At 40.0% G+C, this 27,601-nt stretch overlaps 1 protein-coding gene and 1 pseudogene across 2 annotated transcripts; both read left to right on the plus strand.

Annotated features, from left to right (window-relative positions):
• The first annotated feature begins 1,531 nt into the window (after positions 1–1,531).
• Positions 1,532–27,601, plus strand: LOC102914942 (cytochrome P450 2C19). Of its 2 annotated transcripts, XM_006997669.4 has the most exons (9): positions 1,537–1,743; positions 7,076–7,238; positions 7,449–7,598; positions 10,359–10,519; positions 12,173–12,349; positions 14,104–14,245; positions 16,574–16,761; positions 21,452–21,593; positions 27,082–27,601. In XM_006997669.4, the coding sequence occupies exons 1-9, from the start codon at positions 1,576–1,578 to the stop codon at positions 27,261–27,263; spliced, it is 1,473 nt and encodes a 490-aa protein (XP_006997731.3). In that variant the 5' UTR covers positions 1,537–1,575; the 3' UTR covers positions 27,264–27,601. The 2 variants fall into 2 exon arrangements, 1 of the variants encoding a protein (XP_006997731.3); XR_013048351.1 differs by lacking the exons at positions 16,574–16,761; positions 21,452–21,593; positions 27,082–27,601 and adding an exon at positions 12,441–12,553 and having other exon boundaries at positions 1,532–1,743; positions 14,104–14,243.
• LOC143266761 (histone-lysine N-methyltransferase SUV39H1 pseudogene) lies at positions 2,787–7,056 on the plus strand (annotated as a pseudogene).

Genomic DNA, 27,601 nt, shown 5'->3' on the forward strand with positions numbered 1-27,601 from the left:
GCTTCTCCTGGCAGTGGCAACGTCTCTTTCTTCTCCTTTCTCCTCCCACTGTCTCTCTTGGATTTTCCCACCTGGTTCCATCTGCCCTACCATAGGACAATGCAGCTTTATTTATTAACCAATTAGAGCAACACATATTCACAGCATACAGAAAGACATCTCACAGCAGTTATGTCCCCCTTTTTGTTTCTGATTTTGTTAATTTGGAATTCTCTCTTTGTTTTTTAGTTAGTTTGTATAAAAGTTGGTCTATCTTGGGAGGGGGAGGGGGACGAGAGTGGGAGAACAGGGGAATCTGTGGCTATTATGTTGAACTAAATGATGTTGTAAAATAAATTTACTTAAAAAAAAGTTGGTCTATCTTGTTGATATTCTCAAAGGACCAATGTGGTGGTATTATGTTCCCCGAAATATTGTGCACCCTAATAAATTTATCTGGGGTCAAAGACAGAAGAGCCACAATATTAAATGTAAAGGTTAGGCAGTGGTAGCACATGCCTTTAATTCTAGCATTCCAGAGGCAGAAATCCATCTGTTCAAGGATACAGCCAAGCATGGTGACTCATGCCTTTAATCCCAGAAAGCGAGCCTTTAATCCCTGGAAGTGGTGGTAGAAAGTAGAAAGGTATATAAGGTGTGAAGACCAGAAACTAGAAGCATTTGGCTGGTTAAGCTTTCAGGCTTCTAGCAGCAGTTCAGCTGAGAGCCATTCAGATATGAGGACACAGAGGCTTCCAGTCTGAGGAAACAAGACCAGCTGAGAAGTTGGCCAGGTGAGGTTAGCTGTGGCTTGTTCTGTCTCTCTGACCATCCAGCATTTCACCCCAATAACTGGCCCTGGGTTTGATTTTATTAATAAGATTCTCTAATATTCCTGCTACAGACCAACTCTTTGATTTATTGCTTTTTGTATTGATCTCTTTGTTTCTCTTTTATTGACTTCAACCTTCAGCTTGATTATTCCCTATTTTCTACTTCTCTTGGGTATATTTACTTCTTTTTTTTCTAGAGCTTTCAGGTATGCTTTTTTGTTGCTGGTATGAGACCACTCCAGTCTTTTTTATAGAAGTGCTTAATGCTATGAACTTTCCTTTTGATAATAGTTTTAAGATAAAAAAAACTCTAGAAAACAATCTAAAGTTCACAAGGACACATAGCTGAGTTAAAGATTCATTTGGTGAGGGTCAAAAATACAAAGCAGCCCAATTATTACCAGCTGACCTACTTTCCTCACTAGGGTTGGTTGGTGAACAAAGATGATGATTAATTCCATGTACCCATTTTTGCCCTCAGTCTTCTGATATAAAAAACTATTGATAAATGGGTATGCACCCTGAAGATTTAAAGTACAGCTGACTGATTATTTTTCATGCACAGGCAGACCTGGAATAAAAGAAAACAAAGGCAAGGGACTTTTTGTTGTGATCTCAATGTGGGAACAAAGTTCACTGGGAGGAGAATTTTGTCCCTGGTTGGTCTGTTCTGTACAGAGACTCCCAGGTGGATTAGCAAACTTCATTATATAAGCTTTGTGTTGTAAGCACACAGTCATGCCAGTAAGAAGAGAAGGCAGCGATGGCTCTAGGTGTGTTTCTGGGGCTTGTTCTCTCATGTCTGCTTCTCCTTTCACTGTGGAGGCAGAGCTCTCAGAGAAGAAAGCTTCCTCCTGGACCCACCCCTCTCCCAGTTATTGGAAATATTCTTCAGGTAGATCTTAAGAACATCAGCAAGTCACTGAGGGATGTAAGTATATGTTTGGTTTTCTGAGTAGCATTCAAAGGGAAGTAAATGAACTACATTTTAAGGGAGGCATGCCTGGGCATGCCCTGTACAGTACATGATTGCAAGTCTGTCTCCTGAACTTTGATGGTTCCAGATGCATTTTGTATCATGTCATCATCAGAAATCATAGACTGAAGTAGTGTGATGTGGGTAGGGAAACGTTAGTAGGTGTTCTGTTCAGTAGGTGGCACAGTTGTAAATTTTTGTTGTTCTTTGCACAACTTTTTCTTTCTTTCTTATTTCTAAGACAGGGTTTCTCTGTATAGCCCTGGCTGTCCTGGAACTTGCTCTGTAGAACAGTCTGGCTCAAACTCAGAGATTCGCCTGCTTCTGCCTCCTGAGTGCTGGGATTAAAGGTGAGTGCCACCACCACCTGGCACAGTTGTTGTTATTAATTGTTGTTTGCTGTGATTTTAGGCTGAAGATAAACAAGAAAAGTGATTATCATGGAAATTTCCTTCACATACCTTAGCCATGCACTTTATTTACATTGGCTGAACAAATAGAACTTCTGTGAAGAATCAACCTCTATTGATGTCCAGGAAATAGTTATGAGTGAACAACAGAAGACATGACAGGAACACAAAGTTGGTCAGGGTCCAATTTTTAGTTGCAGAATTTTGAACACATCCCCATTCTGGGGACAAAAATGCTGTTTGAAGAACTTATTTTTCTAGGAATTGCTGGTGCCCTGGCATCCTATGTAGAGCTTGTTTGTAATGGTTGCACCCTGCAAACTGGGCTGGGCAATAGGATAATCTTGAAGTCATTTGAATATCACTTGTGCTTATCATAGATCTTCTAAATCAGGATCTCTGTGGGAAAAAAAAGTTAAAATAGCATTAGATGCTCAGTAAAGGAAAATTATTTCTCTAGTCTAGGTGGATACTTAACATTCCAAGCATCTCAAATCATGAACTAATCCATTTAGGCTTGTTAATTACCTGGTTAATAGACCACAACAGAAGACCAATTCACCTAAAAATATAAAGGTGTGGGGGTAATGATTATCTGTTTATTTAAACAATATACTTCTTTCCAGAAAGCTCACCCTTTTATTTGGCTGGTACAAATGAATAGATGTAAATTTTATTATAAACAATATTTTAAAATATAAATCAATAAATAAAAATACAATTCAGTAGTTGCTTATTTATTCTGTAATCTAATATAACACAGGGTTCCATACATATCTACATACATGAATATATGTGTACATATAAATGTTCACATGTCACAGTAGTCTTGTATAAGTCTTTACAATAGCCCTTACTTTACAGGTTAGGAGTGAAATCTGAATTTTATTTATCCATCTGACTTCAAAGCCTCTATAAGAGGAAAAAGATATATACTAAAATAAAGTTGTAAATTGCTTCATTAACATGCATTCTTAATGAATGGACAAGAAATCTACATGCTATATATAATGCATACATATTAAAAATTTGCTTTGGAAAAATATCAGAATTGTTTAAATGTCATTTCTTAAAAATAAATTCTTTTGTATTATTGAAAAAAAAAAAGAAAGAAAGTCCACCCTTGGTGCCATTGCTTATGGAGTGGCAGCCACACTGTCTTTAAGTCTGTCCCCTTCAGGAAAGCGTAAGTTCCGTTTTCCTTCTTTTTCTTTCTGATCCTAAAAAGTCAAAACCTGAGCATATTTTCCTCGATACTCTAACGTCCTCATTCTTCCTCTAAAGCTCCCTCTCCCCACCTTGCCATGTGGTTCCTTGTTTGCCATGTGGTTGCTTGCTGATTTTGTGCCTAACTCAAAAGCTTGGCTTTCTATGTCTTCTCTGTCTTCTGCAGCTCCTGGGATCTTCCTGCTTTCCAGCCCTGCGGCTTTTCTTTTAAATGGTAGTAAAAATGTTCTCAGTTTTCTTCTGAGTCTGTTCTTAAATTCGTTTATTAACAAAACTAAGAACTCTGAGAGGGGATCCCACTTTTCTGTGGCAACAAGACCCTTTGTAGATGATGCTGATACAATCACCTGGTTATTAGTTTCAAGCTGAGCACAGGCAGATGATAAATTGCTCAAGAATCAAACACTGAATGGATAGATGTTCAAATTTTGGTTTTTCTGTTATGTGAACTTTGGGGCAATAGAAAATAATATGGAATTTTCTGTCTGATTTGTTTCTTTTGTGAACCAGAATAAATGCACATGCTAAATATGTTGATTTGATGATTAACTGTAACTGTTTACCAACTACTTGGTCATTGTAGTCAAACTGACATCTCTAGCCATTATTTTCATATTTCTGTGTAAAATTAAAAAACCTTGAAGCATTTTGTGATGAGAAAAAATATATTTATAATGATAACAATCATTATATTTGAGAATGCTGTATAGGAAAAATTACTGACCCCCTTTGCTACATTAAAAAAATCAGGGGGGTTCTCGGGCACGCGCTGCCGGCCGGCGCGCCCACGTGCGCGCTAGAGTTCGGAGGAGAAGGTTGCGACCACACGTGGGAAAAGCAGCTCCCGGTGACCATTACCCTTTCGGTTTCCACGGGAGACGCCGGAAGGGAAGGAAGAAGGGGAACGGACCCCCTTCTCAAAATGGGGGAGCCGGCGACTCTAGGCTGCAGTGTATGTTGCAAATCATCCTGGAATCAGCTTCAGGATCTGTGCCGACTGGCCAAGCTTTCTTGTCCTGCCCTTGGCATTTCTAAGAAGAATCTTTATGACTTTGAAGTCGAGTACCTATGTGATTATAAGAAGATCCGCGAACAGGAGTACTACCTGGTTAAGTGGCGTGGATATCCTGAGTCCGAGAACACCTGGGAGCCACGCCAGAACCTCAAATGTGTGCGCATTCTCAAGCAGTTCCACAAGGACTTAGAAAGAGAGCTTGTCCGGCGGCACCGCCGCTCCAAGCCCCCCAGGCATCTGGACCCAAACCTAGCCAACTACCTGGTGCAGAAGGCCAAGCAGAGGCGGGCACTGCTGCGCTGGGAGCAAGAGCTCAATGCCAAGCGCAGCCACCTGGGCCGCATCACTGTGGAGAATGAGGTAGACCTGGATGGCCCTCCGAGGTCCTTTGTCTATATCAATGAGTATCGTGTTGGGGAGGGCATCACCCTCAACCAGGTGGCTGTTGGCTGTGAGTGCCAGGACTGTCTGTCGGCACCCACTGGAGGCTGCTGCCCCGGAGCATCCCTGCACAAGTTTGCCTACAATGACCAAGGCCAGGTGCGCCTGAAAGCCGGTCAGCCCATCTACGAGTGTAACTCCCGATGTTGCTGTGGCTATGACTGCCCTAACCGTGTAGTCCAGAAAGGCATCCGCTACGACCTCTGCATCTTCCGCACCGATGATGGCCGAGGCTGGGGTGTCCGCACGCTGGAAAAGATCCGCAAAAATAGCTTTGTTATGGAGTATGTGGGAGAGATTATTACCTCAGAGGAGGCAGAGCGGCGGGGCCAGATCTACGACCGCCAGGGCGCCACCTACCTCTTTGACCTGGACTACGTGGAAGACGTATATACCGTGGATGCCGCCTATTATGGCAACCTCTCTCATTTTGTCAACCATAGTTGTGACCCCAACCTGCAGGTGTACAACGTATTCATAGACAACCTTGATGAGCGACTACCCCGCATCGCATTCTTTGCCACAAGAACCATCTGGGTGGGCGAGGAGCTCACCTTTGATTACAACATGCAAGTGGACCCCGTGGACATGGAAAGTACCAGAATGGACTCCAACTTTGGCCTGGCCGGGCTCCCTGGCTCCCCCAAGAAACGGGTCCGTATTGAATGCAAATGTGGGACAACAGCTTGCCGAAAATACCTCTTCTAGCCCTGAGAAGTTTGAGGCCACAGGCACTGAAGGGTCCTGAAGCCACCTTCCTCCTTCTCCACTGCTGCCCTCTTGTCAAGAATGACCATCAGAGCCTTGTCTGCCTCCACTTGTCCTCATCTGCCCCAACCTGTTCCCTCCCTGCTCCAGGGTCAGGGCTGTGGTGAGGACTGACTCTGGGTACCCCTTCTCTCTTCCTTTCCCCTGTCCCAGGCCCATCAGGCATTGCACTTACAACTCCCAGCCACATTTCAAAAGTATATTTTTCACATCAGGATTCCCTGGAGTTGGGATATTCATGTTTGTCATGGAGGTCCAAAGGGTGAGCAACTCAACCCCAGAATAGAAAGACTTGTTTTCTGGACAGCATCTCTGCAACTCTATGTAGTTCAGGCTGGTGCTGGACTCTTAATCCTCCTGTCTCAGCTTTCCTCGTGCTGAGTGTATAGGTGTATACCCAGCTAAGATTTTTTTAAATTGCATCTGCTTCTGCTTGGAGCCTATGTGACCTGTTGCAGGCCTCTTGACTACTCTAACAGTATGAGGAAGCAACCCCCAGGCAGACAGATATCAGAGCTCAGAGATACCAGCGTGACTTCAAGCTGGATCAGCAATCACAGAGCCTTTGTACTCATGAAAGAAAGGAGGTCTCCAGGGCTAGTGGATAATTCTGGTTCTGCCCATTGTGCTTTTGATGCTGGGTAGTATTGACCTTAAGACCCACAGGCTCTCGGAGTTGCAAGTCTGAAAAGTAGTTGCCCAAGTGCCACCAGGATACCTTTTGGAAAGCTCCATGGGATGGTTAAGACCATCAGGAGTAAAGAGTTCTAGATGTGCTGGACACCCTGCCTTGGCATGTGATACCACTGGAACTACTAGAAGCTGGAACTAAGATATAGCTAGTCTGTAGATAGCACTTAAGACAATAATGTGCGTTGACTAGAAGCTGAGGAGGTGCCAGGCACAGGGTAGAGCACCTGGTCCATATGGATTGTCTCAGGGAAGCCTTGAAAACCACATAGGTGGAGCCCAGGAAAAGGCCCATGTGGCAGAAGGCAACGACTAGGCCAAAAATGGTTGGGGAGACTCACTCACTCACTAGCATGTGGTGAGATGAGAGCCAAACCCCCTTTACTTGTCAGCTTCAAGTATTCACCTGGCTCCACTAGCTCAAAAGTTAACTGCCTAGAAATGTACACAAGGCAAAGATTCTGATGGCTGCCTTGCCCCCTGCTTTCCCCAATTCCTTCAGGAAGCCTGTCATGACTTCCTGTACCCAGAGTGCCCCTATGTGAGACTGTGCACCCCGCTACCAGATCTGTGTGTGTGTGTCTGTGTGTGTCCTGCTCACACTCCCCAGGCTGACCTTTGGGCATGGACTGAATCTGGATCTCTTGTATACCCCTGAGCCCTCCCCAGCCTGGAGTGTGCATCAATAAACTGCGTTCTTGAGTCAATAAAAAAAAATCACCTTTTCATTTTCCAGCTTTCAAAAGTCTATGGCCCTGTGTTCACGTTGTACTTGGGCAGGAAGCCCTCTGTGGTGTTGCATGGGTATGAAGCAGTGAAGGAAGCTCTGATTGATCATGGGGAGGAGTTTGCTGGAAGAGGAAGCTTCCCAGTGTTTGAAAGATTCAAGAAAGGCCTTGGTAAGTGTCCATGTGCCTATGTCCATGTTCTTATGTATATATATGCCTATGTGTCCATGTATATATGTTGAGCTATGGTCATAGGACTATGAGGATGGAAAGCAGTCTTACTCAGACCCAGCTGGGCCTTGTGTGTGGCAGCCACTCATCAGCCACTCCCTTCTCCTTGTCTGGGATCTCCCAATTAATTTCTGCTCTCTCATTTTTTAGGAATTGCTTTTAGCAATGGAAGGAACTGGAAAGAGACACGGCGCTTCTCACTCATGACTCTGAGGAACTTTGGGATGGGGAAAAGAAGCATTGAGGACCGTGTTCAAGAGGAAGCTCGCTGTCTTGTGGAGGAACTGAGGAAAACCAATGGTGGGTGTCACTTTGCATCTCCAATCTTAACAGACGCCTGTCTTCTATAAGGAGGCTCTTGGAAGCATTCCAGGTGTGATCCAAGCTTGCTTTCTTAGCGCTCTCTGGGATTCCACAAGGACAGGTTGTTTGTTGCAAAGAATAGAGTTTATATATCCATGACTTTTATAAATAGGTATGATTGTACCTCTTCTGCAGATTCCAAGCCACAAGTTTACTTGGAAACTAACTTTTTCTTTAGTTTTCAAGTAAGAATAGGAATATATAAATATAGTTCTTATTTAATATAGGTTTTCAGTTCACTTCCTGATAAACTGAGGAGTGTTTACCTTTTGCATAATTGTGTGTCATCCCTTCCAGTTAATTTCACTAGAGAGCTCTCAGTATATAACATGGGGCAATGATCATGATCACACCACACTCTTATAGAGCTGGGACTGTGTCTTTCCTTTAACTGGACTATCTTGGAGAATAGTTTTTGCAGATATGTTGCTATTCAATGTTAGTAATTACTTGGGTATAGCTTAACAAATATTAATTTTGTCCAGTAAAAGAACACAATTCTTATAAGACAAAAATGTGTAAACAACTGTTTAGCAACAGGGAAACCAGGGAGCTGTCTATGGAAGACATCAGATTGAATATAAACTCTTTGGCTCTCCGTATCCCAAAGTTTCTATATAAAATGGTTTGACACCCCTCTCCCCAATATGCCAACCCTATAATGCAGTGCACATCAAATCAAACACCTAAATGTAAACAAAGAAAGGATAGCATTAATAATTAGTGCAATACATTGAACTGAATCAGCCTTTGGCTCAGGACTTATTCTGACTTTTTCAACTCAACTAAGACAGAAATTGGTACCAGGTTCATGACTGCAAATTGCTGTGACAAACCTGACCAGGTTTTGAAGACAATTGTGGAAGGATTTTGGAACTTTGGGCTGGAAAAGCTGGAAAGCTCAGAGTTGAATGAGATCTTGGCAATAAAGAAAGAAAGGCTATGGGTTAAGAGTCATATATTTGAATGTCAAGTTGACAAGGCGTAAACTGATGTAGGTAGTTTTTGGCTCACTTGACACAGGCTGGAGTCATTTGAGAAAAAAGAACTTCAACTGAAACAATGCCCACAGTAGACTGGTCTGTGGGCAAGCCTGTGGGGGCATTTTATTGATGAATGATTGGTGTGGGATGATGCCTCATTATGCATGGTACCATGCTTGGGCAGGTGGTCCAGGGATGTCTAAGTAAGCAGGCTGAGCAAGCCATGGAAATAAGCCATCTGTCTCCAGGTTTCTACTTTGAGTTCATTCCTTGACTTCCCTCAGTGATAGATATGACCAGAGAGTTGTAAGCTGAAATTAATTCTCTGTGTCCCAAATTGCTTTAGTCATGGTATATTTTCACAGCAATAGAAACTACAATTCAGACACAAGATAGAGAAACCATAGACAGGACAGAGGACCCAGAGACTTCCCAACTCTTTTCTTGACCTTCCTATTAAGGTTATCATTATTTTTTGACAAAAATATTTCTTGTGGCTGGGTGTGGTGTTACATACCTTTAATCCCAGCACTTGGGAGGCAGAGGCAGATCTCTGTGAGTTCAAGGCCAGCCTAGTCTACCAAGCCAGCACTAGGACAGCCAATGATACACTGAGAAACCCTGTCTTGAAACAAACAAACAAACAAACAAAAATTTCTTGTCATCTAACACTCCATTGATTTATACTTTTGAATAAATATATGTAATTACATGGTTCTGCAAATAAACATTTCTAAATGATGTATGTAACTAGTTTTTTTCCACTGTGTCATCTTTGTTTTTTATATCCTCCTGTTTATTCTACTTAGGGATGAAATTTATGGCAGTAATTTTCTGTCCATACTACCAAGTATGCAAACCTTTAAAGTACTTGTCACAGTATATTTGATTATCAGCTTATCTTCCATGTGACTACATTTTGAACTACTGTCTTTTAAATTAAATAAAAATAAAATAAAAACAATCAGGTCTCTCTTCTGAATTGCCCACATGCCCACACTCACATCTCACAATCATGTACGTATTCGTGTATCCTAAATCGGTCTCTGACTTCTTTCATATGATACAATGTTTCCAGATCACCCGGAATGGTGTTGTGGTTAAAAGGATTGGGCATCCCTGCAGGTTGTTTGTTTGAGCTAAAAGTTCTTATCTTAATTTTACCTGCAGAAATCTATCCTGTTTAATGTTCATTCAGATAATTTCTCATCTCAGATAGCACCAGCAGATCTTCCTTTTCACATCAGCTTTTCTAGTACATGAAGTTATCATGATCTCTGTCTTTATAACTGTGTTCCATTCAACTATTTGTTATGTATAAAAGATTTTTGGGTCCCCACCATTCTTTCCCTTTGTTCTTAGTACTGTTTTATCGAGAAACTGGTGATTCTCTTCTGAAGACTTGAATTATTGAAGTTTTAAGAAGTCTCCCTCCCCAATTCCAAAACAACAGTCAACTGAATGAAAAGCCAATCAAAAAGGCACTGGATGAAAATTGAGTGTGCTCGAATCCATTATTTAGCTAGTTAACTAGATGATGAACTCAACTAGTGCCCATGGAATAATGACTACTAGGCAATGTGTAGGTGTGATTAAAATGTTTTAGGTTCCTTTACCTATCATCAGATAAATTGTTTTATACATACATATAGACATACATGTACATATGCATTTATACTTCAATGCAATTTTACAATTGTTCCCAACTCTGCAGGCTCACCCTGTGATCCCACCTTCATCCTGGGCTGTGCTCCCTGCAATGTCATCTGCTCCATTGTTTTCCAGAATCGTTTTGATTATAAGGATCAGGATTTTCTTAACTTAATGAACAATTTAAATGAAAATGTCAAGATTATGAGTTCCCCTTGGATGCAGGTGAGTCTGTGTTCCTTTCTGCCAGAAAACAAAACAAAGCAAAACACCAACAAGAACAACAGGAAGCCCAAACCACTTAGAGATATTTGTTTCCTGAAATTTCCATAATTCTCTAATGACCACACACCACAGTGACACTGAGAGTTGCTGGTGAACATTTAAGAAAGATGCCTGAACCCTTAATTTTACATCCAGAAAAATGAAGGCTAAGAAATGGGACTCATTCTTTTAGTCCTGCATGATCTCTTTTCACTAGTTTTTCTATTACATCCCAAATCACCCTCTCTATAGATCGTTGTGATCAAATACTCAGAAGATGCCCACATAACTCTGGACATCTATTCCACTGTTTAACCTTGTTAGCCACAGGCTTCTTTAGCAATACTCTTATCAAAAAACTTAACAAGAACATTACAATTCACTAAGAGAGTATTTTCTTCAAAGAGGGAGAATGTTTGGGATCACTGAAACTACCAGGCTGTAGCAGGCTTCTTGGACTGCCAGCCCCCCAATCATGACATGGACACTTAATATTAGTTGTGAATGCTTGGCCTTATCTTAGGCTTATTTCTTATAACTAACTCTTATAACTTAATGTAACTTGCTTCTCGACATCTATGTTTTACCATGGACTTTTTTTTTTAACCTTTCTTTCCTTCTGTATTCCTACTTTTCTACTCCCTCTGTGTCTGTCTGTCTGGAAGGTGCCTGGCTGGCTGGCCCCAGGTGTTTCCCTCTCTTCTCCCTTGTTCTCTTTTCTCTCATTTTCTTGAGTCTAGATTCCTCCTCCTACTTATTCTCTTTACCCACCAGTCCTGCCTACTCCTTTACTGCCTAACTATTGACCATTCAGCTTTTTATTAGATCAATCAGGTGCCTTAGGCAGGCAAAGTGAAACAAATGCAACACTCCTTTACATAGTTAAAGTAATATCCCACAACATAAACAAATGTAGGACATCTTTACCTAGTTAAAATAATACTACACAACACCAGGCATCATGAAATATGGTAGTAGTATTTGATAAAGAGTTGACATTCCTAACTGGCAAAATAGCTGGGATAGGAATGACAAAATAATTGGCTAGGTGGTATCTGGATCTCATCAAATTTCCTCTGGGTCAATTTGGCATGCCTTAAAATATGCCTGAGTGTTATTTATGTGAGAAATCCCCCAAATAGTGTGGTGCAGACTTTCCTTCAGACTCTCACTTTTAAATTTCTTATTCTGTGTCTGAGGGTGTTTGTAGAAAGTAAGTAGTCGGGACTGTGCTTTAATCAGGATACCCCATGTCCCTCAATGTCTGCTGCAGTCTATCAAATGTAATCATGTTAATTTATGTTATCCTTCAGTCCAAGGTTAAAGTGAACTGGTAATGTAGAAGATGAATGAATTTATACAAAACACACATATGTAGCAAAGATCACATAAGAGCTTCAGTGGTGAATTATTATGTTTGACCCTATCTTCATGAAAGACTCCCATAGATATTTCTACAAGTAAAGAGAATTGTTATATACCAATGATAAAAATCACCCATCAAAATGAGTAGCATGTGTTTTAGTTTCTGTATTTGTGCTTTCTCCCAAATCCCACTGCATAGTACACATGCCTACATTGCATGTTTTAAAAATAATTTATCATTGTTTGTAGGTTTGCAATAATTTTCCTGTTATCATTGATCGTCTACCAGGGAGCCATACTAAATTACTTAAAAATATCATTTCCTTTAAACGTTATTGTTTGGAAAAAGTAAAAGAACACCAAGAATCACTGGATGTTAATAATCCGCGGGACTTTATTGATTGTTTCCTGATCAAAATGGAGCAGGTAAAATATTAATCTAACTTTGATTGTTTTGAATCCCATGAATTGTCTTTGTTTTAAAGGTAATTTATTATTATGATTTTATATGTATTAGTATTTTGCCTACATGTGTATCTGTGTACCACGTGTGTGACTAGTACCCACAGAGGCTAGAAGAGAACATTGGATCCCCTGCAACTGGAGCTACAGATCATTGTGAGCCTCCATGTAAGTTCTGGAAATCAAACCTACTGCTTCTGGAAGCGTGGTCACTGCTCTTAATTGAGTAGCCATTTCTTTAGCCCTTGTCTCTGTTATTATAGAGCTGTTTACATGATCAGACCTACAATGTTTGACAAGGACTTCCAGTGCCTAACTTTGTGCATGAATTTACACTTAGTGTCCCAGTTAATATAAATTTAAAGTGTTAAATAATTGGAATATATTGACTGTGTGTATGTTTTATTTTCATGTATATGTGTGTCTGTTTACCATGCATGTTCAGTGCCTGCAGGGGTTAGAAAAGGTATCTGATCCCCTGGAAGTGGAGTTAAAGCTGGTTCTTAGCCACCATGTGGGTACTGGGAACTGAACCCTAGTCCTCCATAAGTACAAGTGCTCTTAACCTCTGAGGCATATCTCCAGCCCTTGACTCTATTTTTTAGACAGAAATAATCTAGCTGAAGAGAAGCAGAATTCACAAGGCAGGTGAAGTGGAAACATTCCTAAAATAATCAGAAACACAAAGTATCCACCATAATTTGAAGATGATGTCATCTTTGCAGACAGTTTATGAAACATGGCAAAGTAGCTTAAGCTAGCCAGATTTCCTACATGTTGCTCAGATTGAATGACTCTTAAAAAATATTTTCAGTTTTTGGGCATGGTGGCACATGCCTTTCATCCTAGCACTGAGGAGGCAGAGGCAGGCAAATTTCGGTGATTTAAAGTCCAGCCTGGTCTACAGAGTGAGCTCTAAGGTAGCTGGGACTGCATTGGGAGACCTTGTAGCATATTTGCAGTAGTGGACAGGTAAACACATTTCAAATAAACCATACGATGTATGATATGGTGTGTGGGTGGGAATGGCTAGCAGCAAAAATAGGAAGCACCTTAACTGAATGTAACTTCAAGTGAATCTGAAGCTGGTGTCTATCAGACTTATAGGAATAAACTGTTTTATCACTGAACCATTTGTTGAAAGGCCATATACTTCTCTTGAACTTCCTAAAACCAAAAATGTAAGACTCTTTTTGTGATCTCTCAATTCTGCTGCACTGAACTGTAACCTATGCTAGCTGTAAACTGGACTTCTTATCCTTATTCAAGCAGTATACCTACCCCAGGAGAGTCAGGGACCTTCCATTTTTCTTCACCGTATTTACAGTTGAGGCCTTTATCTTCATGGCTGGCCTTCATATCACATGGTATCTGCTTTGTCTCTTCTTTCTTCTGTGTGTTTTGAGTAAAGAAGAGAATATAAGAAATGGAGTTGCTATTCTTTTGTTTACGTGTCTTTGAGAACATGGTACATTGCATGGTTCATCTGACTAAACAGTCTCATGAAAGGAGATTTTTTTCCAGGAAAGAAACTGGGTGTAGGATATGCAAATGAGTTGGTAGTCTGTGTTGTGTGTCTTTCAAGCACAGGTCAGTTTCTTCTCCTGCTGCACTCTCCAGGGTCTGTCAGGTTAAATTTGTACTTGTAAGTTATTTTTTCACTGTAATAAGTATGTTGGCAAACAACTTGTTAGAAAACACAGTCAAACTATTTCCAGGAAAAACACAACCCAAAGGCCGAGTTTACTTATGAAAACTTGGCAGTCACCGCATCTGACCTGTTTGCTGCTGGGACAGAGACAACAAGCACAACACTGAGGTACTCTCTGCTGCTCCTGCTCAAGTACCCAGAAGTCACAGGTAAGGACACAGGTGGGAGGCTAGTCAGTTTCAGAAAGAAATCTTGTTTGTCTCAGAGAAGCCTCTGCTTTTAACCTTTTGTGCCACTAGCTGTAATCTGTGAAGTGGGCTGTCTCAAGCCACAGAGAGGGTGGTGCCTTCTAAAGTGAAGGCAGTATGGCAGTGGTGTAATCAGGAGAGTGCTGTTCCAGAGTGTGGTGGGCTTTATGGGAGGCTATTATGTCAGCACAAGGTGTGAGATGAAAAGGAATGCCAGAAGAAAGGTGGTTCAGTTGTTAAGAAGGTGTACTGCTTTTCCAGAGGACACTGGAGTTTGGTTCCCAGTACCCATGTTGCTCAGCTCACAACCATCTGTAACTATTTGATTGACTCAGCTACAGTCAATCAAATATCCACATCCAGCTTCCCTGGGCTCCTACTCTCATGTGCAAATTTCCCACAAGATATACACATATACTTCCTTGAAAATAGAAAATCAATATTAAAAAATTAAATTGACAAATTTCTCTTCTTAAAATTTGACTCATCTTTCTCCTTCAACCACCATATATATTCTTCATAGAGCAGACAACTATAGACTACACACACCTCTATCTATACATCATCATCTTCATAGAACATTCTTGCCAAGTGTCTGTTATTAATGAAAAATTAAATAATTGACCTAAGAAATTCGGTCTTGCAATTTCTGTTTACCAAGGCTGAGGAGAAAATCATGGAAACTTTTAGAGAGATGAATCAGTGTTATATAATGATTTAGTACTCAGACTGTACCAGAATTCTGAAGAGATGATGCTATTCTGTCTACTCATAAAAGACAGGTGTTCCCAGCCTTCCATGCTCTCCAGAAAGTTTACTATTTTTCTTGTCCCTCAAAAGATTGGGAAATGTGTTCCACTCAAATGACTACAACCAATTAAGAATACGTCATAGGCTGCAGGAAACCAGAGAAATCACAGAGGAGGAGGAAGTGTCAGGTAGGCTGCTAGGCACCCAGAAAACATTCAATTCAGAATGAACCAGGTGGATGATGCCAGTTTGAGGGGGGAACCAGGAACCAAAGAGAGGTTATGTGCTTTGTAGCCTGAGACTTCTCCATAAATGGACATTTATTGGTATGGCTTTGAAATGTCTACCTGAGCATTTAAAAATAAATCTAAATCTAAATGAAGATGTGAACTGATGAAGAGAAGCAGGATTAAAGCCAAGATAATACCTGTTGTCATAGTTATCTTACTAAGGTACAATTTTTGTGTAATTACAAAGATGTAAGCAATGGATAATGATACCACCAAAGCTGCTGTGTTAGAATTGGACAAAGAGGAAATGTGTGTATATGTGTTTGTCAACATTTGCTTATGTATAATAAATCTTGAAACCTATAAACCCTTATCTCCACATGTCAAGAAATAATTTAATTTCTCTAACAATACATAAGAAAGAAAAAGAATCATTACAAAGAAATGTGGATCTGCATTTCAGAAGAAATTGCTTTTATGTTTAGTGTGGCCATATTTGTGAAATAGGAGGGTGATAAATACTCTTGAAAATTATATATACACAGTACCACTATAACTCGTTTTAATTTATTTATTTATTTTATGTGCATTGGTATTTTCTGCATGTATGTCTGTGTGAGGGTGTCTGATCCCCTGGAACCAGAATTACAGACAGTTGTGAGCTGCCATGTAGGTGTTGGGAATTGAACCCAGGTTCTCTGGAAGAGCAGCCAGTGCTCTTAACCGCTGAACCATCTCTACAGCTACATACTATAATTTAATTCAAAATATATTATATTATTTTGGTATAAATGTAACATTTTGTCAATAGTTTTCTTTTTCTTTTCTTTTTTTTTTTTGTTTTTCAAGACAGGGTTTCTCTGTGTAGCTTTGTGCCTTTCCTGGAACTCACTTTGGAGACCAGGCTGGCCTCCAACTCACAGAGATCTGCCTGCCTCTGCCTCCCAAGTGCTGGGATTAAAGGCGTGTGCCACCACCGCCCAGCAATAGTTTTCTTTTGTAAGAGCTGTTTTTCATGACTTACTGTTGTTCTCTTTGTTGCTTGAAATTAGTAATTGATATTGGTTTCAGTTATACTGCTTTATAGGTAAGGGCTACTGTACTGTGACACACAGTATGTAGGAGAGACTCGTATTATGATACATTATATATTGCATATAGTATATTATATCATAGTAACTGTCATTTCCTTAGCACGTATTATGCATTCGTAATGCTGCTGAGTACCTTCATCGTGCTCCATTAGCCTGAGTTGTGATCAATATGCCATTTCTTTCTTATTCTGTCATTTCTCACTCTGTTGAACTAGCCAAAGTCCGGGAAGAGATTGACCATGTGATTGGTAGACACAGAAGCCCCTGCATGCAGGACAGAAGTCACATGCCCTACACTGATGCTGTGTTGCATGAGATTCAGAGGTACATTGACCTCCTTCCCACCAGTCTGTCCCGTGCAGTGACCTGTGATATTAAATTCAGAAACTATCTCATTCCCAAGGTAAGCTTCCTTCTTCTACATACATTAATGCTACATACCTTCTTCTAGCATACCTTAATCATGATCTTGATTCACAGTGTGATTGATTCTAATTTGCTTCCCACGTAAGATCAAAGAGAGGTAAACACCTCACATCTGGCAGCTGGATGTTGTGCTGTTTTTATTAAGAGTCTAAAAATCTTTAGAACATGTCTCTATATGTCTTTCAAATTTGCTCTCCTTTAAAGATAGTTCCTAGCCACCCTTAGCTGCTTAGATTTTAAAAAGAATATTCAGAGAAGACCAGCTTGCCAATCTTAGTACTTTTTAATCAGGGTAATAAGAAATGTACTGTGTATTGTATATGCACATTGCCCCATTAACTCTTTCAATTCAAATGTTTAGATTCCCATTATACTTTAGCTTTATATATGTATTTTGTTTTTTCAAGACAGGGTTTCTCTGTGTAGTTTTGGTGCCTATCCTGGATCTTGTTCTGTAGACCAGGCTGGCCTCAAACTCACAGAGATCTACCTGCCTCTACTTCCTGAGTGTTGGGATTAAAGGCATGCACCACCACCACCCGGCTTATTTTATATTCTTAATTATGTTTTGTTTTCAGTGCAGTGGCTCCTAAATATTCCTGAACATACACTTGATTTTTATCATTGTGATGACCTTATTTCTAGTAACCTTGAGAAGGTGACTACTCTGCCAATAACTTTATCTTGAGGTTCTTTTGCAAGTTTGAGATGCTTTTTACTGCCATCTGGATTAACGTATTAACATTTCATATTTTATATTCCCTAATTCTTATGCTTCTAATTTCTAATAACAACATTGTAATGACTAGAATTTCCAGGAGAGAGTTCGACGCAGTTGGTGGTAGACATACGTTTTTCATTTCTACTCTGTAGAGAGGTATTGAAACTTACTATCCTATTTCTGAGAATGATGCTTTACATAAATTTTAGTGGATTATCAAATAAGAAAATTTTCTCTGTTCTGTAATATCTAAAGGACTATTTTTGTGTGAACATTTCCAGAATTTTATCAAATTCATTTACTTTATCCATGTGTGACCTGTACTTATTGGAGGCACTTTGCTCACAAATGTCCATATTTTACTTCTATGCACACAGTTGGATTTTTTCTGCTGTATGCTATTCATGGCTCTTCTTTCTACCACTTAAAGACTTTGTTGCATTGTTCTTATTCATCAATTTTTTTTTAGTATTTTTAAATATGAGTATGATGTTTTTTACAGGAAGCTGTATAAACTATTCCCTGAAAAACATCTGCTTATATCGCCTTCCCTCACTCCTCTTGTGATCACTTAGTCATATCCTTGCAGTTCTGAGCAACACTTAGTAAAATACCAAATGTTCTGTTTGAAAATGCAACATTTCAGAGGATGATTATCCCCATCCAGAAAGAGTTCCTTTTCCACTAGGAAGTCAGAATTAAGTAACACTTTTGTCAATGACTCAGAATTGATATGACTAGAAGCGGTGGTTAACTCTAGGCATTAACTGACCTGATGTTCTTTTGTCCCCCAAATATCAAGAATAATTGAATCTACAGATTTATAAAGCTTGCTAATATACTTTCTGCATTTATCTAGGCATTCTGGTTGTAAAGTTATGAGCTATATTTTTCATGCAAATCCTAGTCTTTATATCCTAACAATATTTTCTAACACATGGTCTATGATTATATATGTACATTTAAATCACCAGATAAGCTCCTCTTTCCATGTGAAGTCAGGACATTTCATGTTAATAATGCAATAAAACAAAATTATATTGTTATCAGAACCGAGTACTAAAGTTTGTAAGGCTGCAATTACTAATGCTATCCCATCAGAAACTGAGTACTAAAGTTGGTAAGGCTGCAATTACTAATGCTATCCCAGGAAGAATAAGCATTTAATGAGTTTGGCAATAAGTGATGGACTTGCTCTGGGGGTGAGAGATCTGACATGAAGGTTAGGGCTTCAATCAGCTCTCCTTTCACCAAAAGGCATAAACAGCAGTAAATATCTTTTTCTTGAGATTTGAAACTGAGAGTAATATTAAGGAAAGTAATTTTTCTCCATTGTGAGTCAATAGAAAGCAGATTGAGGAAACAATGGGATTTCCAACATCTCTGACTGATAACACCAGCTTTTGGAATCTGATAGGGGAAAGTGTAGCCATCTTCCAAACTGAAAGCCATTGGTAGCTCATCATCCTGTGTTGTGGCCTTGAGTCCAGAAAAGTCAGAGTCCCTGTGAATGATCTGTTTATGTTCTTCAGGCATAAGACTAGTAGAGACATGAGAAACATTTTGTGGGTAATTCTACTATGTTCAAATAAGGTAAATGACATATTCTTCTATAGACTAGAGTCACTGATTTCAGGGGAGAAAACTAAGAGATGATTAGAGAAATATTGACTTTAACGCCATATTTCAGAATTTCTCAGCCACAGGGATTATGTTGTGTATCTACAGTTTGCTACTGAAATAGGAAAGCAATTGCTGACAGTGTGTGAACTCTGTCTATAATGGCTGTGACTACTGGCAATGGAAACTGAGATTTAAACTCTATAGCTTTTGACATATGAAAAATGGTTTTCAAAATTTCTTTTTGATTAAACATCCTCAGATCTTGAGCTAGTCAAAGGAGGTGAAAGACTGAATTTGCACAAGGAATATTTGTCTATGCTTAGAATGACCGTCTAACAGAATATTCTATAATTACTTAAGGTAGATCTGTACATTTGTATCCTATCCGAAAAAATATTTGTCAGTACCAGGTCTTAATGATTTTTCCTCATCATCTTCTAGATACATTCTTATTTTAGCTTTAAGTATAGCTCAGTAGCTATTATTAAGTTAATTAGTACAGAGAATTGATCAAGCTTGATATTTTTTCATTATCTTGAAATAACCTCATATTATTTGAAACAGGTATTTTGAGAAAATGACTTCTTTTCCACTGAAAAAAATTTAATTACATTAGTTCACTAAAACATTGAAGTGACTTAATATAAAATAAAAATTATAGATGTGTTGTATAATAAATATATGAGAATTTTCTCTTTTGTATTTTAAATTAAAATGTAAATAAATTAATATGTAAATTTTATCATCTCTAGTATATTCTATCACCTCTATAACTATGTATGGATACATGTATATATCTATAGCTTGATATTTCAGTATTTATGTTTCAGTAACAACTTTTATTTTAGTACATAGTACTAATATCATTCATACTCAGTTCTCATCGATAAAATGATATTGTACAATATACAACCTATATTTAAATACCACAAGAATTTTTATAAAATCACATTTATTAATTTATGTATGCATTTGTGTGTGTGTGTATGTGTGTGTGTGTGTGTGTGTGTGTGTGTGTGTATGTGTGTACATGCCATCTGTGGTAGTCAGAGGACAACTTTTAGAAATTCTTTATTTTTTAAAATTATTTTATTTATTCATAGAGTACATTTTTATCTTATTCTGTTCTGTTCCCCAACTCTTTCCAGATTCCCTTCCTACCAACCCAAATTCATGCTTTCTTTCTTTTAAAAACAAAACAACAGAATGAAGGAAAGAAGAGGTTAGGTTGTCAGTCATTTATTATATGTGACCTGCCTTGTCAATTAAAAAAATAATTTATTTATTTTTATTTTATGTGCATTGGTGGTTTGCCTGTATGTATGCCTGTGTGGGGGTGTTGGATCCCCTGGAGCTGGAGTTACAGACAGTTGTGAGCTGCCATGTGGGTTCTGGGAATTTAACCGGGGTCCTCTGGGAGAGTAGTCAGTGCTCTTAACTGCTGAGCCATCTCTGCAGCCCCTGCCTTGTCAATTTTTAAAATTATTCTAGTAGGCAATTAACTGCACTCATTTCCACAGACATATTATTGATCTATTCAACAGGCTCACAATGGGCACATTTGTCATATCAAAATACAAAAACCAAAGTGGCTAAATCAGAACAACTTATTGAGTATCCTAAGAAAGGTAAATGAAGTTGTGTCTTCAATCAGAAAGTGACTGGTTATTCCCTATCAATGGTGCTATCAGTTTCAATTTTTATACTTGCCTGAATTGATGGTCCTGTCCCGACTCACAAAATGATTCTATTTCTGTGTCATCATCCTTTTATTTTTCATGTTGTTCTAAATGTAATAAAATTCCCATATTTTTTTAATCAAGCCAAACTTGTTAGTGAAAGCACTGAATAATGTTTTTATTACTTTTGGGTCCTATTATTCCAGAAGATTTTTTTAACAATATCAGACATGTATATGAAACATTCCTGTGATGTTTTCTGTATAAAAGCAAACTTCCACATGAGTATGCAATGTGAATGTTGCAATACCAGCAGTGGTGAACAAGAGCACTGGGTGTGATAGACACTAGTGTTAAATTAAGCTTGTTGATAGTGAAAACAGACTCAGAAGTGTTGGCACCAAATATTCCATTTCTTAGTACCTCAGTTGCTGTTAGAGGCACTGAATGCAGATCACTGCCACTGGACTCCAGCTATTTATCTACCCTGATTGTTACACCATCTTTCTGGCTATGCCTCAGCTCTTGTTTGGTAATGGTTTCCTCATCTCTAGATCAAAAAATTAAACTATGTGATACCTATTGTTCCTTTTACCTCCATAACTTTTTAGGAAACTTGACTTGTCTATGCCTCTTATTTCTAGGGTACTACTGTAATAACATCACTGACATCTGTGCTACATGATGACAAAGAATTTCCCAACCCAAAGAGGTTTGATCCTGGACACTTTCTGGATGAGAATGGCAAGTTTAAGAAAAGTGTCTACTCTATTCCTTTCTCAACAGGTAATCAAAATTTATTTTCAATACAACAAGGCAACTTGTAGGCATTCCTTGAGGCTTACATTGTGCTTTTTCTTGGGACTGTAGATTAACTCTTTAGACATGATCAGATCACTACTCCCAGTGCCCATATACTTTCTCTGAGACAAAACAGACTGACTGATAAGCCACATTAGAAGGACTTTAGAGTGTTGACCCATCCTTTCCAAATTTGCAAAGCTAGCCCATAATGTGGTTAGATTATGGTTTACATGATCACAAAGCTACAGTTGAAGTCTTCTAGACAGTAAGATAGATTGCCCTTTTCTGAGGAAGGTAGCTAACTCTATGGCATGATTCAATGTCTTCTCTGTGGTGCTTCTCAGTTCACAACTTTAGGCAGATACAAGTCTCCCCAAGTACAGAATAAAAGCATCACACTCAGGAAGGGTAACAGAAGAGCAAACAGTTTATTACAGTCCCAAAGGAATGGTTGTGATGGTGGGAAACACAAGTTGCCAGAGGGAGGCAGGTGAAAATTGTAGGGAATAATTTGCTTATCTCTTGCTTCTTGTACTCCACTGCAAAATATGAGATGGACTAGGCAAGATGATAACCCAGAGAACACATGTGAGATGCCCGAAAAGGCAACAAGAGAAGGGGAACAGGCAAGGCACTGTAAGGAGGCAATGCATAACAACACTGGGGCTTCTCATCCTGGGTGTCAGAAAATCTTCCAAATAACTCTAGAATGGCAGGATGCACTGTGATGCTCACAGAACACCCTTCCCAAGTCATGACCCAGAGAGCAAACTCTTGGATTTCTATACCTGATGTGTGCTAAGTTTCCAGCCATGGAGCCTCTCTTGCTGATATTGTGACTTTGGATGTCTGCTTTTTATCTCTTATTATAGTCACTGTGATGACAAAGACCAAAACTTTTTTTAAGAATGCATATTTTGACACACTTGAGGAAAACAAAACCAGAAAACCATTTTTCAGAAATTCTTGCTGAGGGTGATATTTTATTTATGTTGAAGATAAGAAAGAGAAAATTATGTTTGGCTACATCTTGAATGTAGTATAGGCATTTAGGCAATAAAATTATAAAATTTTTGAATACTCATGGTTCTTAGATATCACTGGAGCTGACAGTTGGGGGTTGAAGGCTGTAAGAAAAGCTTGTAAAACTCAGACTGGGAATAGGAAAGATGAGCAGTGTGGATGTTTCTAGTTCTAAGGATGGGAACATGAAATATAAAAGGGTAGTTCTTGTGTGGGATGGAGATACTTAAGTCACTGCTTTTAATGAAGCCAATATTCACTATTTTCTTTTTATAAATATTATTACTTATACAAGTTAATGGGTTTCACATTGACTGAACTCTTGGCTTGAAGTTTCCTAGGTAGATGTTCCAAGGACCTGGCATCTACTGTGCTGCCCAGACAGGAAGCCGAAGCTGCTTTCTAGTGCACTGCAGCCGGTGAGGATCAGGGCTAGCTCTCCTTCCTGTTCTTGTGACTCCAGGGGCCAGCTTTCTCACCTGCCGCGGGTGGTAATGGGAGAGGAGGGAGGATATCTTTCTCTCACCCATGCTACCACATGGCAGATGAGGTGAGGGGCGGGGTCAGCTTTCCTGCTCTCATGCCCTCAGGGATGGCTCACCTGTGTCCCTGACCAGGTCAGCTCTAGTGTGCTTCCTAGGTGAGGTACATGCTTATGGTGAGGGGTGGGGTCATCTTTCCTGGAGTGCCTGGTGGTGTGTGTGTGTGAGCTCTTACCTGAGGAGTAAGGCCAGCTCGCTGCTGCAATAACCAGCAAGGGACAGGACCAGCCATTCCAGGGCCAGTGAAGGGTGGGGCTGGTTCAACACAGCGTGGTTCCAATGAACACCAGCCATGGATACACCCACTCTCTTGCATCATTAATGTCTGCAAAACTAGTACTAGACAGGTGATAATGTCAGGTTGTTCTGCTAGGCCCCTTTGGATCAAGAATACAGTGACTCCTGACTTTGGACCCCGTAGAAACATTTTTCTAGACTATTGTTTTAGAGCTGACAACTTTATGTATGTATGTATGTATTTATTTATTTATTCATTTTACATATCAACCACTGTTCCCCTTCCTCCCATCCCACCCACATTCACTCCTCATAGGGGTAAGCCCCTCCCCTCTGCATCAAGGTTGAGTAAGGCATCGCACCATAGGGAATGGGCTCTAAAAAGCCAGTTCATGTACCCGGGATAAGTCCTGGTCCCATTGCCAGGGTCCCCCCAAACAGATCAAGTCACACAACTGACACCCACATTTAGAGGACCTAGTCTGGTCTTATGCAGTCTACCCAGCTGTAAATCCAGAGTCTGTGAGCTTCCACTAGCTCAGGTCAGCTGTCTCTGTGGTTTTTTCCATCATGATCTTGACCCTCTTTTGTTCCTATAGTCCCTCCTCCCTCTCTTCATCTGAACTCTAGGAGCTCTGCCAAGTGCTTGGCTGTGGGACTCTGCATTTCTTCCATAAGTCACTATATGTACTCACTCATAAGTGGATATTAGACACAAAGTAAAGGATAACCAGGCTACAATCCACAACGCTAGAGAAGCTAGGTAATGGGGAGGACCCTAAGAGGGATATTCATGGACTGCTCCAGGAAGGGGAAAGAGTTAAGATCTCCTGGATAAACTGGGGCAGGGGCAGGGAGTAGAGGGGATGGAGATGGCTGAGTTTGGGGAGGGGTAAGAGTAAGCCAGTATGGGGTTAGGGAGAAACCTAGTGCTAGGGAAAAGTCTTCAGGAGCCCACAAGACTCCTAGCAATGGTGGAGAGGGAACCTGGAGCTGGCAACTCTTGTGTTGGCATTCTCATTCAGATTTTCTCCTTTCAAATAAGTTTGCATTTTTATGCATTAGAGCCCTAAATTGGTTGGGTGCTGCCCTCAGGCCACCTTCTCAGTTGTTCCAGAGCAGAGTATAAGGTTACTTTTTAATGCCACTAATCTCTTCCACAGCCACGACATTGTCTGTATCTTTTTTTGTCTGCTGATAAGAAGTGTGATCAATAGCCACGATGAAGCCTAAATGCTATCCTGTCTTGAAGCTTCTTCCACCAAACAAACTAGCTCATTACAAACAACCCAAGCTCACTCACACTTTTGGAGTACAGGGAATGACCAGATGCTTTGCTTAAATGTGACATGAATGGCCTTGAGGTCATTTCTCACAGAGTCCTCGAAATTTCCAGCAGAATGGCATATTGAACTCTGCTTAGCGAACATTAGAGCTTCACTAGCCTATAGCTACAAACTCTTCCATGTTCCTCCCACAAGGCAATTCCTAAGAATCACATGCTGAGGTTAATCACCACAACAGACCTATTCCTCCATATCAATTTTCTGTACAAGTCAATTTTTTTGTTCTTACAACCATATATTTGTCAAGGACCAACTTGAAGGGTTACATTTTGAAGGCATATGGTGTATTAGGGTAGAGAAAGCAGGGTGGTAGGTGTCTTCCTTGAGGCTGGAGAGTGCAGCTGGGACCTCCCACATCATGATGGAACAGGAAGAAGAGAGCAGGTGAGAAGTCAGGGCAGACTATAAAACTTGAGGGACTACTTCTAGTCACTGACCTCCTATATTGAGGCCTCACTTCCTAAAGGGTCCACAGCGTTGTAGAACAGTATTACCAACTGGGGACCAAATGTTTAAACCCATTATTGTAGCATGATCTTAAAAAGTTCTTATTAATAAAATCAAACCTGGAGGCCAGTTATTGGGGTGAACACTGGAAGATCAGAGAGACAGAACAAGCCACAGCTTCCTCACCTGGCCAATTCCTCAGGTGGTCTTGTTTCCTCAGACTGGAAACCTCTGTGTCCTCATATCCAAATGGCTCTCAGCTGAACTGTGCTGCTAGAAGCCTGAAAGCTTACCCAGCCAAATGCTTAACTAGTCCAAATGCTTAACCAGTCCAAATGCTTCTAGCTTCTGGTCCTCACGCCTTATATACTTTTCTGCTTTCTACCACCACTCCCTGGGATTAAAGGCATGATGAGTCACCATGCCTGGCTGTATCCTTGAACACATGGATTTCTGCCTCTGGAATGCTAGGATTAAAGGCGTGTGCTACCACTGCCTGACTTCTATGTTTAATATTGTGGCTGTTCTGTCTCTGACCCCAGATAAGTTTATTAGGGTGCACAATATTTTGGGGAATACAATACCACCACACATTACTCTTTAAAGAATATTTTATATTTGTATTCAAACCACAGCAAGGTTTATGCCAAAGAAAGACTCTCCTTAAGCAACTGTCTCAGGTGGCCACTGCCTACCCAGTCACAGTTGAGGGGTATCCATGGGGACTTTGCTTGTGGTGACGTCAGATTTCTTAACTTCCAGAGTAATTTAATTCCTATAATTAGGACTTATCTGTTAAGATAGCCATGGGCTAGAGTGTCTGCTATGAGACACATGAGGGTTTTGATAAAGTTTTCTGATCATTAAGACTGCTAGCCACCTGTTTATTTAAGCTATTTTGTCTGTATGGTGCCGTCTTCAGTACAATGCTATGTCTCTTTTTCTTTCACCTTTATCCCCTTTGAGGGAAGAGTCCCTTCCTTATTCAGGTGTTGGTCCTGGGAACAGAGGTACTCTGCTTCTATTTTCTTTATTTCCCACATTTTCTGGAGTACTCAGCTTTCCTTTTCACACCATCACTTCCCAAGGCCCACCAAGGCCACTCATGGCCACTGGCAATTATTTATGTCTTCCTTTGTTTCCATCCTGTGGATGAGACTTACAGTGTTTCATGTTGCTGCTCCACCATCTTGAAATTATTACCTAAATATTTTAATGTTATATTTGCTAATATTAAATATGGAGAAAATATCTCCACTTTTTCTCCATTTATCCACCCAATGGTCAATTTCTCCATCTCTCCAATTATTTGTCTAATAATTATGATATCATTTAAGGGTACAAGAAAGGATTTGACGTCTTTGCCCATTTGAATTAAAAGACATAAAAGACATAATGACAACATTCATCTAAATTTTATGGCAAGGGAAAACCCACATACACCATATAGCAGAATACACAAAGAAACCAGCTCTCTGCATGGGATGGGGAACCTGAGTTGGTTTCCAAGTCAGCCTGAAGGGTTCTTAAATGATTGGAACAAGAGACGGATTACCTTTCTCTAAACCAGAATAGGCTGATTTAGGCTACAGTATCAGATTGATCAACTTGGACAAAGACAGGAAAAACTACTTAGAAAGCTAAGTAGTTCTACCAAAGAGGCGTGTTGCCAGGAGCTTTGAAAGTCTCTCCAAACAGTTGTGCAAATGGGTAAGAGTCTGCCCATTCTTTGTTTTAGATAAGAACTCAGAAGCCCACCTTTTTAAGTGAAAGTAATTAATCTATCCAGGATCTCTTTGACTGCTTCCTGGGGAGCTGAGTATGAAATTCCTTGATAGATATGTATTCTTTAGACATATTCTTTCTTATTTGCAGGAAAACGAATTTGTGTAGGAGAGGGCCTGGCCCGAATGGAGCTATTTTTATTCCTGACCACCATTTTACAGAACTTTAATCTGAAGTCTCCAGTTGACCCAAAAGACCTTGATACCACTGCAGTTGCCAATGGACTTGTGTCTGTGCCACCAGAGTTCCAGATCTGCTTCATTCCAGTCTGAATGTGTGTCCCCCTGAAGCCCCTCCTCCAGGACACAGTTGACCTCTTCTGTCAGGCGTGTCTCCCTGGCCTCCCATCTCACATTGACTCATCTCCTCAAGATCCAGGGAATTCCTGTCTTCCATTCTGGCTAACTTCTAGGGTCACCCCCAAACACATCTGCAATTCCTTATGCTGTGCAATGATTTATTGTCTTTAGCATTGCTGACTCTTATCTCATGCCAAATTATTAATATATATTACTGTAAAGCTAAAACTGAAAAAAAATGATTATAATGTGAGGTGAAGTTCAGCATCACCTAGCCCTTGTGTGTCTTAAATAAAAGCATTATAATTCTG

This window comes from Peromyscus maniculatus, chromosome 1 (genome assembly GCF_049852395.1).
Source record: "Peromyscus maniculatus bairdii isolate BWxNUB_F1_BW_parent chromosome 1, HU_Pman_BW_mat_3.1, whole genome shotgun sequence".
Classification (NCBI taxonomy): domain Eukaryota; kingdom Metazoa; phylum Chordata; class Mammalia; order Rodentia; family Cricetidae; genus Peromyscus; species Peromyscus maniculatus.